The sequence below is a fragment of the Phalacrocorax aristotelis genome, chromosome 17, assembly GCF_949628215.1.
Source record: "Phalacrocorax aristotelis chromosome 17, bGulAri2.1, whole genome shotgun sequence".
Lineage (NCBI taxonomy): Eukaryota > Metazoa > Chordata > Aves > Suliformes > Phalacrocoracidae > Phalacrocorax > Phalacrocorax aristotelis.
The window spans coordinates 5,912,051-5,927,268 of NC_134292.1; the positions used below are offsets into that span (position 1 = coordinate 5,912,051).

The 15,218-nt window shown below is 46.5% G+C and overlaps 1 protein-coding gene across 5 annotated transcripts in view; it reads left to right on the forward strand.

Annotated features, from left to right (window-relative positions):
- The window catches only part of COL27A1 (collagen type XXVII alpha 1 chain), a 214,281-nt gene that overhangs the window by 138,067 nt on the left and 60,996 nt on the right, over positions 1–15,218 (forward strand). For all 5 annotated transcript variants that reach the window (XM_075112252.1, XM_075112254.1, XM_075112253.1 and 2 more), the window contains 5 exons: positions 220–273; positions 2,475–2,519; positions 3,809–3,862; positions 5,324–5,368; positions 12,693–12,746. In XM_075112252.1, the coding sequence (XP_074968353.1) occupies positions 220–273; positions 2,475–2,519; positions 3,809–3,862; positions 5,324–5,368; positions 12,693–12,746 (252 nt within the window). The remainder of the gene's footprint in view (positions 1–219; positions 274–2,474; positions 2,520–3,808; positions 3,863–5,323; positions 5,369–12,692; positions 12,747–15,218) is intronic.

The window sequence follows — 15,218 nt, forward strand, 5'->3', positions numbered from 1 at the left end:
TGGAGATTCCTCAAGGTTGTCCTGGCCAGCGTTTCAGCTTGGTCTGTTTGGCTTGAGGTCCCTCCAAGCGCAGGGTTTTCTTTATTTCAATTCTTTTTCTGTAACAAAATTGACATTGGATGATGTCCCACGGCTGTGAAAGAGACTTTCTCATTTTAATTGTCCTTCTGAGCTTATGTTTCTATTTTCTGAGTATCTTTTCCTTTGGCTCTTTCTTAGGGAAAGCCAGGAGCACGAGGTTTACCTGGGCCGAGAGGACTGCCTGGACAGGAGGTGAGTGCCCTCAGACCAAAAGCAGATTGGATTTAAAGAATAACATTGAATTTTGAATATTAATGCATGCTGAAATGGTGCCTGTGACTTGAAATCCTGCAGTCCCTCTGAGTCTGGAAGCAGATGATAATATTCAGTGATCAGAGAACCACAGAAGAGGAGCTTCCACTAAATTGCAGTCCTGTGATCTTTGCTTCCAGTCACTGCTGGCATCTGCTGACCCAAAACTCTGCATTGGCTTTTCTTTTAAAGTCTGTTCCTCCACACCCACACACACCCGGAACGGGTGTAAATGCCCTTTTCCCTGCACATCCCCTTGCAGAGGCATGCCCTGACCTGGCTGTTGCTTTCTGCTCCTTTTAAGTGTGCTTTCTCTCAACTACGGGACCTGCAGACTCTGCTTTCTCACACAGGGCAATATCCGTATGTAAGAAGAGCCCACAAACTGAAACTGCTGTTCTGCAAAGACTCACTCGCCCCAGCACCTCAGAGCTTGCAGCTTTCACTTATCACTTCATGAGAAAACTTGAAGCTTCATTGCACTCAGTCACTAAAAAAGGACAATTGTCATTGATTTAATTGTCCTGCAGCTGCAAACGCTTTATAGCGCCAGCAGAGGCGGCCTGACTGCCCTCTGTTTATTCTGTTGTAACTCCAGTGACTTCAGTGTAGTGTCTTTTCGTTTAGGCCAGTGTAAGCTGTTTGTCCAGAGTCATGAGATATTGTGCAAATAATACCCAGTACATGCATGGGCAGCAGCTCGGTCTAATGGCACTAATAATTCTTAACTTTTTCTGGGAACTCTTTTGCTTGCTCTGTAAACAGGATTAATGCAAATTAGCTCATTTATTTGCACTGAAATAGGAAAAAAAAATATTCTAGGCAATTCACAAAGGGAATTGAAGGCCCGCATTCCAGGTGCAGGCAGGCATGACCAAGCTGCCATCAATTTACTCTAGTTAGTGAGTGCAAAAGTAAGACTGAAGACATGGACAGGGAGTTTGACATAAGCTGTGCTGAAGGACTTTGAATGAGTACCAGACCACACCACTGCGCCTTTACTGCTGCTGTTACTCGAAGTGGTAGGTCAAGGCTGCGGATTACATCTTTAGAAATGTGGTGTCTTGCGGGTGGTTTGCCTGAGCCCACTGAGCTGGGTTCCTGACCTCCAGTCCCATCTTCAGCCCTCCAGCTCGTGCCACTTCATTACCGCAGCTGACCACCTAAATGAGAACAGCCAGAACTGTGGCTGCCAAGGGCGCTTTTAATTTCTCTCTTGGCAGTTGGTTTTAGACACTTGAGATCATTTTTGTGAAGCTTAATTGAAGGTCTCCTAGAAACTGTAGGTCTGATCCTATCACATTAGAAATTGGTGTAGAGCCAAGGGAGAGGACCAAGTCCAATTGCTGTGTGAGATTTTGAGATAGCTCCATCCTGCTGCATGTGTAGTCCCATTTGAAAGCAAAAGGGAAACTCCATACAATTGCCAAATGGTTCTGTGGGAAATTTTGCAACAGCCTTTTTGGGGGATGAAAGAAAGAAAGAAAGAAAAAGAAATTAGAGAAAAGAGAAGAGAAGAGAAGAGAAGAGAAGAGAAGAGAAGAGAAGAGAAGAGAAGAGAAGAGAAGAGAAGAGAAGAGGAAAAGAAGAGAAGAGAAGAAGAGAAGAGAAGAAGAGAAGAGAAGAGAAGAGAAGAAAAGAAAAGAAAAGAAAAGAAAAGAAAAGAAAAGAAAAGAAAAGAAAAGAAAAGAAAAGAAAAGAAAAGAAAAGAAAAGAAAAGAAAAGAAAAGAAAAGAAAAGAAAAGAAAAGAAAAGAAAAGAGAAAAAAGAAAAACTCCACATCATTCATATCCCTGCCAAATCAAACGAAGCAGAGTGATGTGAGCATGTCCAGGGTACCCTATGGGCCAAATCCAGCCCATGATAGGCCCAATCAACTGGTGTTGACTTTTGCCAAATTTTGGATGGCCTTTACTGGCAGGGCTTGACTTCAGATTTTTTTCCTGAGATGGGGGAAGGGAGATGAGAAACCTTGGAGATGCTGAGCTGCTCTAAGATTCAGAAGGACTTGGTTGTTAAAATGTGACAGCTGAGCACGCAGCCTGTGCTTATTGGCTGCTCATACACTTTCATCCTTGCTGCATGGTGAGTCCAAATTTTGTCACTACTTTGCCTTTTATTTTAATTTCTTTTCACCTCAGGGAGATGAAGGACCCTTAGGACCACCAGGAGTCCCTGGTCCAGAGGTAGGTTTCATTTGTTTACTCAGTTATTGCCAGCTCTATTGACCTTGCAATGTAATTGTAGTTAAATTAATATAAAGCTTCAAACCTCCTGGTTTGGAAAGCGATCTGCCCTTCTAAGAAATATTGTATTGTCCAGGGCTTGGTCCAACTGCTTGATCCAGAATGGCTGAAAGTCAAGGATGTGGCTTGACAGGGTGTTGAGTGGGACTCTAATTTTATAACTTGCTTAAAGTCTCAGACCTTGAAAAACTCTCTAACATTTAAATAGTTCACCCTCAGGATAAAGCACATTGACTGGATTTATTGTAATTTTCAGTGAGTAGAGGGAAATGCAAGAAAAAAGACCGGACAGTGAAACAGTCCTTTTTGACCTCTGCATCACTCTGAACATAGTCATGTATCACAGAAACCCAGAAGAAGCAAAAAGAATATTATCATACCTGTGAGCTGTCAGCTCCGGATTTTTTAACGTTTATGTACATAAGTGTCATTGCCGGATAGTAAAATACCTTGAAAATGGGTAACTGTGCTGGAGCTTCTGGGTGGATCAGAAAATAAATATTTGATCTTGCATTTCCTCCACTATTCTGGTAGACACTTTTATTCCTTTCTGGAGCAACACAATAAATCCAGTTACTCCAGTGCCTGGGACAGCACCATAAGTGTTCTTCTGGCCAAAGGGAAGGCTCAGCATGAACCTTTTGGTCTGCAGGTTCATTTCTGCTTTTCAGAGCTGTGGCTGTGAATGTTAGCCTGGCTTCCCCCACTGTAGGGACAGTCCTACTCCCATATCCTCTCTGGATGCCAGGGACGGAGCCCATAAGAAGCATATGTGGCCGAGGCCCTGGCAACACTAGGAAAGTACCATCTTTGAATGCTCAGGCTGCCGGTGTCCTTGCTGGTATTGCTACAAGAAAACTGATGGAAGTAGAAAAAATCCAGCTGAATGTGGCACATAATAAACTAAAGGGCAGCCACAAAGCCTTTAGCTTGGTTGATTACAGTCCATGCATAATGTTTCTGATGTGATGTTTAAGTAATGGAATCGAGCTGGAGGATCAGAAATGGGCTGAGTAGCTGTCTAGGCATGTTCCCCACAGACCAAACCTGCTCGAGACACAGAGCTTTCCTCTTGTGTTGCCTTGGCCTCCGTACGGACTGCTACGTCTCTAGCACCTTCAGTTCACTGGGAGCGTTGCTTGTAAGCTGCGCTGCGTAGGTTCACAGGCACACTGCTGTGACCAAGGGCATCTGCAACCTTTTTATGTTTATTCTTCCGTGTATTTCAGGGTCGATCTGGCCGGAAGGGGTTTCCAGGAAGACCCGGTCCCGATGGTCCAAAGGTGAGGGAAGAGTTTGTTCATGATCAGAGAAGTAGTGGGTGGAAGGGAGGAAAGGGAGAAGGAAGTATCTTTTCTCAACTTTATCATGCTGTAAGCATAGGGTATTCATTCCAGAGAGGACAAGGGGAACTGAGGATTTCTCTTTTTCTCTGAATTTTGGGGTCTCTGCTTCTGCTTGGTTTCTTCAGCAAAAAGATTGATGGTGCCTTTTTTTAAGCCATGTGCTTTATTATAAACAAGTGTGTTCCTCCTTTGATATTAACCAACCCCCCTCCCTCCATCATCTCATCTTATTTTCCATTGCTTCTCCACGTTCTTGTTCTGAAACAATACACATCATTCCTATCTTTGCTGCCTAATTAGCAGCAGGAGCCATCCCAGGGCAGCCCGCTCCACAAACCCACACTCAAAAGGAAAGAGAAAACCCAACAAAAACAACCTCTTCAAACAGTAAATAGCAAAAATGTGGTCTGGCAGCACATCTGGAGTATCTGCCTACTGAGAAAATACAGCTGCCATCACCCAGAGACAATACTGCTTAGCGGTGAGTCTGGCCTCTGGATGGCCTGTCCAGGGGCACTCCGCCGGCCTTCGACTGCTGCCACGGCTGCCCTTATCCCTGGTGGGTTTGAAATGCTTCTCCTCCTCCTGCTTTTCTCTTCACCCCTCATTTTTCTCCTTCTCTGAATTTCTCTCATCCTGCAACGTGATTTAGCTCATGTGGGTTCTTTCTGTGGTTTTCATGTGGATGCTCCATGTGACAGTAACATGCCTATGCTTGAGATTTTACAACAGCATAATCAGGGTGCAGCATTGCCTGGAAATGTCTGGGTTGTCTTTTATTCTTGTGACACTTCTACCAGCAGGTGAATTTTCTGGATCCCTTCTCCTCTGTCATTCAGGAACACCACCTTCCCAGTGTGGCAGTCTGCACTCTTGTTTTCCCTAGATGCTCCTCAAATCCTTCCATTAATCGCAGTCCTTTCCTACGCTCTTCCTGCTGCTGATGTGTTTCTGTCTTTGTCTATGTTTTACTTGGGTCAGAAAGACCCCAACTTCAGGAACATCCCTGATGAGAAACATCCCTGATGAGAACTCATGCCTTATTAAATATGGGGATAAAGCAACCAGGACTAGGCTGTGCCACAGGAAGGCAGGCAGCTTATGTTTCAGTGTCTGAGTTTGGTCTTGTGAAGGTTATTTTCACAAAAGCAGGACCAGCATTTGGGGAATTTCTCTCCAGAACAATGAGCCTTTGCTCCATGCTTGTTCCAGCTCTGTTTCTTGCTTTGGATTATCTTTCAAGTCACAGGGAGTTTTGTAAGATGCTGTTTCTTGCAGTTTTTTCCATGATTCACACAGAACAGCCCAAATCATGGGTGTACAAAGAATCATGTTGTACTGAGGGTCTGACTGGGAGCACCAAGTAACCGGTGTGCCTTGTCTCTCCTTGTCCTGCAGGGTGAGCCAGGAAACTGTGGCCGACCAGGGAAAGTTGGTGAGCAGGTAAATTCTTTGTTTTCCTTGTCTGTTTGATGATCTTCTGTGTACAGTGTCTCCTGCCTGAGCAGGGTGCAGGCAGAGGACAGTGGCCAGGGGCTTCTGGCCACCTCAAATGTGTCCATAGTGCTGGTGCTCCAGCTGGGGTGCTCTTAGCCTGGCTGAAGCTCTTGATGAGCAGCACTGACAGGGAACATGGTGTCTATTTTAATCTGGAGGTTTTCCCATAAGTAGAATGCTCTGATAAAGTCACCGTTCAGGTGGATGTGCTCTCAGTACTGGCAGCAGTACAGCACATATGACTGCTCTGCTTCTCAAGGAGACAAAGCCATAGTCAGGAAAAAGATTATGAATTTCTGTGTGTTTCTCTAATCCCAAAAAGAGCAAATTCCAGGCTTTACCTATGTAGATTTTAAGGGTAGGATCCTCTGCTTTGGGTGCTGTGCTGCTGTGGCTCCCACTGGATTTTTCTGGGAGCAGAGGAGACTGCAGCTGAAGAAACCAGGCCCTGGGGGAGGGAGGCACTGAGCTGCGTGTCTCAGTACTGCCAGAGAGAACACTGTGCTAGGGTAGCGGGGGACATGCATCATCCCTGTAGGCTTCAGGGGAACCACAGTCATCAAGGAAAAAGAAACAGTTGTTCCCCTGTCTCTGTGATTGAAACCAACCAACTTGTCCACCACCAACCCTGAAATTTCAGCCACGGAGCCTCCAACATGTTCTATGTGTTCGTACATGACCACACCAAACTGGCTGCAGCAGCTGGCCCTGGCAAAGAGGGTGTTGCTTCTGAGCACAGCTGTCCTTCCCAGCACTTTCCCTGCCGAATGATCAGCAAGTTTGGTTTGGTTTAGCTGGTCAGCCTCTCTGGCTCTTCTTTCCCCTGTATGCAACAGCTGGGGGTTGCTTCTTCCATGGGTTTCTGCCCAAACAAGTCCAAAAACCCAAGGTGGATCCTTTTCAGTACCAGCACACTGATGAGTGTCAGTATATATCAAGGATAGTTATTTCTGGTTTGGATATAGAGCTGTTTCTATACTGTGGTTACTAATTTACTCCATGAAGAGCAACAGCTGAAGAAGCAAAGTTGTTCCATTCATCTGAGATCTAGTTGCAGCTTTATCAGATTCTGCACAATCTCAGGCAACAACTTCCAGTGCTCTGTGCCCCAGTTCCCCTTCTGTGGAAGTCATGAGACAGGTCTGAACAGCACTTAGCACGGTGCCTCCCGTTCTTAGGTGGCACCTACGGATACTGTTCTGTTACATTTAAAAATTAATTTTTAGAAGTGTTTTGAGATCCTTAACAAGATGTTGCCCTTGAGGGACAAAGCATCATTAGGATTATTATTCTTTAACATCCCTCAGGACTGAGCCTAGATGAAAACTGTAGGCACTGTTCACCAAAAAGAAAACACAGCTGGCCTCTGCTGACACTGAAACCAGCACAGTGGTGTGAAAGCTGCCTGTATTATTCTTAGTCAGTTAGTCTCTGCCTAGAAATATCACCCAGAAAGAATTTCCATTTCTGTACCAGTCAAGTCATTAGTGAGAAATAACCTCCTTTCCCATCACACCTTTGCTGAACAACGCTGGGGTGTTGGGTTTTAATTCCTCCCTCCAGCTAAGCTTCAGCATTTGGTGTTGGGGCTGGGTTGGTTTTCCACAGACCTCTGAGAGGTCTGGCTGCCAAGGTCACTTGGCACATAAAGACACCTTCATTTCACCCATTTTTTGTTCTGGAGGCCTTGATGTTTTCTGTTCCATGGGCACAATAGGAGTGGTCAAACTTTTCAACCTTGCTGTGCTGCCCTCCGTATAGGTTCCCTCTGAGTGGAAACTTCAGTATAACAGCATGAGAAAAGATCAGCCATCCATCTCATTGGAGCTCTCTTCCCTTTCTTAGGGACATCTGTTTAGGCAAACATGGGAGATTCTGTAAGGTTTCCAGTGACACTTGATCTCTCATTGGAAAAATGAGGTTTTAAGCCACAGTGTAATCCCTGAAGTGTTGTTTTCCCATTGCAAGGACAGTAACTGGGGAAGTTCATTCATAAGATGCTTGTTGTCTTCATATGCTGGAAGAACTCCAGCTGCTGGGCTCCTCCGTACCCTGGAAATGTGTGATTTAACCCTTCCTTGCCAGTAGATGGAGGCAGAAGAATATGAAGAAGAATATGGGGCCTCTGGCCCAGGCCACCAGCCTTCCTGTCCAGAGCTGGTAGTGCAGAGTAGGAGGATGTCACCAAAATGTCCATGTTGAAGGCCAGACAGCCCTGTGGGAGAAGCAACACCCTGCAGCAGACAGGATAGCAAACTGGGGAGGGTGCTGCTAGCCCATGGGCCCCCCTGCGCTGCACTAGAGACTGAAAACATCAATGAAGGGTTGTGCCAGCTGAAAGAGGCTAAGGTTGGCCTACATGCTCAATGGGAATGAGGAGGTCCTGTCATGGCAGGAACAGCTTTCTGAATCCCTCCTCCGGCACAAGAAGTGACAGCCCTGCTCACTCACATGGCGACGTCAGGGTCAGCCATGCACCCATCACACCGTCTGGGAAGGGCAGTCACTCTGCGACCTCTTGGGGGTGTCTCTTCCCTCAGGGGAAAAGCATGTTGACCCAATACCAGATATTAATCTAAAATAATTTGTCCAAGGAAACCAGTGCCACCAGCTATCTCCTTTTTGTATTTTCCTTGCAGTGCTCTTACAAAGGAGGGATGTGCTATAATGTAAGTTTTGCAAGTGGGGTCTGACCTGCGGTGATATGGGTTGACTTGACCAAGGTCAGATGGGTCGCTGAGAACCGAGCAGGGAATTGCACCTGCGTTTCCCACCTTTCCCAATGCATTTGCCTTCCCCGCCATGTGTGCCTCTGAGCTGCAGGCCTCTCGTTCAGGGATTTACGGGCACTGTAGTGATTGCAGCCTCTTTCATCTGACGAGGTGTTTTGTCAGCGTGTCTCCACCTTTCCTCCCCTCGCTCCCCAGAGGGCAGTGGGAACCCAACGCAGCCCCAGGATACAGCTGAGCTCTGGTGCACAGAGGGTTAAACCGCATGGCTTTTCTTTGCGGGTCAGAGCGTCCTCCCTTAAACTGTGATATTTACTGTTTTACTTTCCCTTTCTTTCATCTGAATGGGAGGATTGTACATTTACTCCCTCCCGTCCTTTGTCCCTGGTTTGTTTTGTTTTGAGTTCTAGCGAACCAGTAAAACAGAAAGGCCATGATCGGTTCCTGCTGGGAGCGACTGGCGGTCCCGTCCCTGGGAGACCCTGCTCACGCTGGGCTCGCCTTTCGGTTGTTTCTTTCAAATGGGCTATGATTTATGCAAGGCTTCATTGCTGACTTGCTCTCTGTTGATGCAGCCAAGAGGGGGGGCTTAATTATGACAGGGCTGGACAATAAATGGGGAAAGCCAGACAGGAGTTAGGAATTACAACCAGCCAGTCCACCCCCCCTTTCCTTCCCTCCAAGCCCCCAGCAACTTTTTAACAATCTCCATCCCTTTTCCGCCATGCCCTTGGCTGGGGAATACAGCAGACTGAATCATGAGCGACATGCTGAACTCCCCGTCTAATATAAATGTTTTACATTCTTTCCTGTATACTGTGGGCCTTTATCCGGGCAGCCACCGCTGCTGGGACTTCACGTGCATCATTACACACACTGCCTGGAGTCGTGTTCGATGCAAGGCTTCTTTTCAACCCTGGGAACCTGGGAAAAATATGTTATGCTGCAGCCATTTTAGTGTAATGGCCACAATTCATGTCTGCTTTGATTTAATATTTGCCACCAGTGGCTATTCTGGTTCTTAAAACCTAAATCTTTTGCTTCTTAATGTTCTTTTTAGTGTCTATCCCATTTTGGCTGGTGAAGAATATCATTACCCAATCTCCCTCAGTTGTTTCATATACTCCCAATAATTTACCAAGATTTATTTTGCCTAGACATATCTATCTTGTTTTGTGTCTGCTTGCAGACACAGCAACGTTAGTTAATTTAGCCCAGAGCAGACAGTATTGGCTGCAGACACTGCAGAGCTACTGTGCTGGAAGCCTGGTCACGTCACAGGGTCCCTGCTCTGCCATCGCACGTCGGGCCCTACTCCAGCACAGTCACACCGTGGGATGCTCCTCTTGCTGGGTACACAGGGAGCGGTGACATCTTCCCTTGAGAAGAAACTTGATGTACCAGTGCAGACAGAATTTTCCCCAGTTTTCGAGTGAAAACTCCAAAATTTTGGCCAGAATTTTTGGCTGTGGTCCCCCTCCATCCTGACGTTTACCCATGCTGCAGGTGCAGTGTTTGCCTTTACCCCACTTTGCGTTGGCAATGCTGGCAAGTCTCTGCACAAGCTGTGATAACAAATGGCACATCTGTGACAGCGAGAGGGGTCTCAGGAGGGTGTTGGGATTGTGGGCTGCTTGGCATGCTGCAATCAGTGCTCTGCAAACCATCTGTAGAGCACCACCAAGTTGGCTGGGAAACACAGCTAGTGTATCCCGCTTTATGACCCAGATTCCTTAGAGACTTTTTAGGGTGGGAGCTGATGCTGCTGTGGACAGTCTATCAGAAGTATTAGCCTCCAAGCCTGAGTCTGGATATACAACGCCACACCCCAAGCCCCTCAGAAGTGTTTTTGAAACAGTCTTGTTCTGAATGTTAACAACATTTGCTGCGAAAGCAGGGATCTCTCTTCTTCTGCAGGGACTGGCTTAGTAACCCAGACACATCTTACAGAGAGCATCTTCCCAGGGGGAGAAAGAGTTCTGCAGTTTTTCTGATAAATTGGAAATGAAGGAACAGATTTATTCTTGCTTGTTTTATCATCTTATTTTTGCCTAGCAACGCATTTCTTTGTTTCATCTCATTGCTTTGCCATTCTCTCCTCTGCCTCAACACTTGCCTTCTTCGTGGCCTTGGGCTACTGGAAAACTTCAGTAACTGGATACGGTTATCAGCTAGGTATCTGCACTTGTGTCTAATTGAAAGGCTAATTGATTCAGCAGCCTTCAGCAATGCCACCCAGTGGCAACCTTGCATATGCAGCTATTGCAAATTTGCCTGCTCGCCATTTGGCTCCTGTGTCGGGCAATCTGCCGCCGAGTCCAGCGCTGCTTTGCCCCCGCGTGTGCCTTGGCTGTGCAGCCTGGCCGCAACCGCACGCTTGTGCACTGCAAATGCGTCAGCTTCAGACACAGCAAAGGCCATTTCAGTGCTGGTGTCAGGAGGGTGGGTGATGCCCACCCCCTGACGGGATAGTAGAGCTTTCCTAGTAGTAGTTGTCTTCCCATGGTTGATCGATATTTCCATCACGGCACAGTGGCATGCCGGTTTCCTGGGACACTGTCTCTGGATAAACTTCTAATGCAAGCATCTAACTCCAGGCTCCGACATACCCCCAGAGCTCTTCGCCTGCTCTCATGAGTTTTTTCCAAACACTTTTTCACCTGGATGTTGCCCCCACGCCAGTGTGACAAGGGCTGCTCAGAGCTGCGGGTGTGTGGCTGCTCCCTGCAAGAGGCAAAGCCAGCTGAGCGTCCGAGTGAGAGATGCTTTTGTTGAGCCCATCAGCATGCCTCACTGAGGAGCTCCTGTCTCCAGTGATGTTCAAAGGATGGCATTTAATTGCGCCATGTGAGGAATGTTAATGCATGAAGTCTCTCAGTGTTTAGAGTCATCGTCAGAAGCTGTTCCTTCTAAAAGTCATTGGAGAGTGACCCACATTGAGTTTTATGTCTCTGAATGGGTCTGCTGAGCCTCGCACATGTGAGAATAGCAACGAGGCTGGTTATTTTGTGCTACAGATTTACGTTGGGAGCATAACTTCATGGAGAGAGAGAGGCTTCTGGTGGCAGGAGGAATCGCACGACCTATGAGAGTAGGCTGCTCTGAGAGTGCTGGATGCTCCTCCATAGCTGTGGGGTATCGCTTTACACTGTCAATGCACAGTTGTAAACAGAACCACAGCGATGCACAGACTGGAGAGAGCTCCTCTACAAACTACACACGTCGGGCAAGCTGGGAATGGAGAAGGCAATGAAGAGAGGAAATTTTGGCTTCTTTTCTTGCTGTTCCCGCAGAAAGGAGACAGCAGGGTGAAAAGCTCTCCCTTTCCTGAGACCACACTCCAGAAGTTGCCTTGCTAGTGTAGCTTTTTTCCCCTTGTGTTTGTTTATGGTGAATGTTTTTTTGAGTGTGTCATTTGAAAATCTCCTTGATGTTGAAGTGAGAAGGCGAGATGCATTTGCATAGAGGAACTTTACAATTTATTATGAATATTTCAAATTATTTTTAAAAAGAGGAAGAGTAGGATGCACTGGATCCTGGAGAATCTCTCTGACTTGCTCAGCAGCCACCGCCCAGTACCAATGAGACTGTTGCCTAAAATCAAACAAGCTGGGGCATGGCTTAATTTCACATCATCCATGCCAACTGTGGGCAGGTTATAAAGTTTCAACAGGAGATTAATCCCTTTAAATATAGACTCGTTGGAGGAACTAAATATAGATATTCATCTCCCAGTGACCCTTGCATGAAAATCACGCAGAGAGGACAGTCTCTGGCATCTCTAGGGCCAGAAGCCCACTGAAGCTGGTAGGGAGGCTGCTGTATTTTAATTCTCAGGAATCTTATCTTGAGATTGCAGCTGTTTACATTTTCCTAGTTAAAAGCAGTTCTGTTTGTTTCTTTGTTATCCCAAACATTGTTAAATCCTGAAAAATCCTGAGCTTAAACTGGGGGTTTTTTCCAAGATAGTTTCTGAGTAGTGTGATAGATTTGCTGCCCTGCTCGCCCCTCTGGCTGTGTCCTCAGACCTTTAATTCCTACTAACATCCCAACAGCAGCAATACCCAGGGCAAAATTACTTTGCACAAGGGTTTGAGGCAGCTCAGATTAACCCAGAAGCAGCCTACCCAGTACAGGAGCTCAAATGATGGTAACTCTCAGAGTCTGTGCAACCCGGGAGCTCCCGCTGTCGATGCTCTTGGGGAAACAGCACTGAGGTTTTGGGAAATGCTTGCAAAAGAAAGCCACGCTATGGACTCGGCCTTTCTACAAAACATGCTTAACTCATCCCCTATACCGTGCGTTGTGGCTCTTGCAGATCCTAGTGCTGCCGTTCCAGCTGGCGCCTAAAGCAGAACCAGCTGTGGAGTTAGACATTCCCATGGCCAGGAGCAGCTCTGTCCGCTCCGGTAGCCAGTAGGAATTACTGAGCAGTGTACAAGGGATGCTGTGCTATTGCAACCAGCAAGGTGGACCAAAGAAAGTGTTCACTTTCTCAGCAAATAAAACTGATAATTAATTGTGCTCTTCTTTTTCCTCAGGGTCTAATGGGTTTCATTGGTCCGGTCGGGGAGCCTGGAATAGTGGGAGAAAAGGTAGGATTGCTTGCAATGAATTGGTTGTTGTAACTTTTGCAGGATGAGGGAGACTGGGGCGGGAGGAATATTGTGGAGATTTAAGTTGTCATGTCAGTGCAACACCCAGCTGGGAATGCAGCACATCCAGGGTGCCTGAGCTAGTCTTGGGCCAGGCAAAAATAATCCACTTTGCATTTAGGAATTAACACGCACTTGCCTTCCAAGGAGATGCTGTCAAATATTCTCTGAAAATTTAATCTTTATTCATTCATAATCTGCCAGAAAGCTTGTATTTAACAGCCAGTTCTGTTTTTTCTGGGAATGAGGGACCCATCAGCCCTGTGTTCCTGGTTGAGGGAGGAGTCCAAGGAGCTTAGGTTACAGATTTGTGCAGAGATGTGCTCACAAGCCCATGCTGAGTTGTCAATGGGGTCGCGCAGGAGTGAGCCTGCACTGAATGGGAGGCCTCAGCAATTTCTCAGGTGCAGAGAAGGTACAAGAGTGCAGCCACCTAGGCGAGCAAAGGCTGGTCCAAATATTTCCCTTTTTATTTGATGACTATCCCGTATGGCTGCCCCTGTGGATGCATTGGGCACGCTACTAAGGGCTGGTGCCCTCTTGTGTACAGTACAGATACATGCTTCTTTCAGGAAGAAAAATGGCTTTATTTTCCATAAAAATGTAAATGGACATTAATTTGTTTTCTGTTAGAGTGTAAAATTTTATTCAGGGGTAGCTTCCAAAGACAAATCATCTATGTCATTCATTGTATCACAGTTGCAGACTGCTGTTTTTCATTGATGGTTTAATTGTTCACAGTCCAGCCATAAAGATAGTAAAGAATGTAAAATTATGCATTCTACACATCAGTCCTCTCTCGCTTGCTTTTATTACTTCAAGGCCTGTCCTCTGGGTAACGATGTCAAGACTCTGTGACAGTTACACTGTGTTTGCTGCAAACGCATTTTATTGCTTGTCTGCAGCAGCCTTTGGAAAGCCTGTTGCACTGATGGTCTCTGGTGGGGCAGCAGCAGAAGCAGGCTCAGTCCAAACTGTCACGGCACACAAGAAGTAAAAGGAACGATGTGATGTGGGCTGCGTTTTACAGAAGGAAAACAAAGGAATAAAAAGTCTGAGATGTGCCCAAGGCAGTTACACAGTAAATTGGTGCCTGAGTGAGCTGTCTCAGTGGCAGCTGCAGCCCCGAATTGAATGGGGAGTAAGGGGTCTGCCATGCAGGAGACATGGGAAGATCTTTTTTCCCACTCCAGTAAATTCACATCTGGCCCTACAACTTCTGTGCCAATGCCTTGACCACATGAGCTGTCCTCACCTTGCAGATCAACTCTGTAACACAATGATATTATGATGGTGTCCAGGCAAACCCGGGCTGCCCTTTGAAAATCTGCCCTAGGAGATCCTCAGCACAGCTGTGATTTCTATCAGACGACTTCTCTACCAGGACAAACTTGCCGATGACAGAAATAACTATCATGAAATCAAAACCTCAACCAGGCCTCCAGTTGGCATAGCATCCTACAGCTTACTATGCTGTTGTGAGCTAAATGAAGTGGGAAATATGCTTTCATTAGCCATAGCTGAGTCAGCAATCTCCATCCTGAGAGCTGCAAAACTTGAGACTAAAGCCAGTAGAATCCAAAGATTATCAAAGAGAACAATGCAGTTAATACATACTTAATAAAATCCATGCATTCAGGGGGAAAAAAATCCTTACATTGGTTTACAAGGGCCAACTGGTGACAACACAAATTCTGTAGTTTGTTTTTAATAAGCTGCTTAGAGCCCAGAAAATATTTCCCCTTACGCTTTAGCTGTTGGAAGGTAGGTCAGATTTTGGGCGTAAACTACTTGGCAGCATTTGCTAACCCCTCCTTCCTCATCCCCCCAAGCATACAAACGTAACACACCTAATTCCCGGTGCATTGCCAGGGCTGCCAGGGAGAATTGCCACCATCTCCAACAAGGAGCAGTGGATGTCCCGTCACTGGAGCCATGCCTTTGACCTGCCCTTGCGTCGGTGGGTCCCTGTGGTGCTCACAGAGGCTTACACCTCGTCTCCCCTTCTTGGCTGAGTGTAGGGCCAAGGATGCACTCGGGGGATGTGAGATGTTCTGCATGTAGGGATAAGTAAGACTTTGGTAATTAATAAGTAATTTTTTGGTATGTTAGTTTTTTTAATACCAAATGGGGCTTCTTTTAGAAGGGATAATATCTTTAGGGTGCGCCGTGGAGTTAGTCAGCTCTGAACCCCTTGTAAACGCAGGCCTCCAGATCATTGTTGTTTGCACTGTGGTCTCAGTATAAGCCACAGGATAGGGAATCCCCCCAAAACACCTACAGTCTCCTGAAAGCACCAGCCATGCATTCCAGGCAGTGTCTCTGGGTTTTTCCAGCTTGATTCCCTGCTCTCGGCAGGACCTCATGACCATGGCTTTCAAATCCGTGCCTCTAAAAATGCCAGAACATATA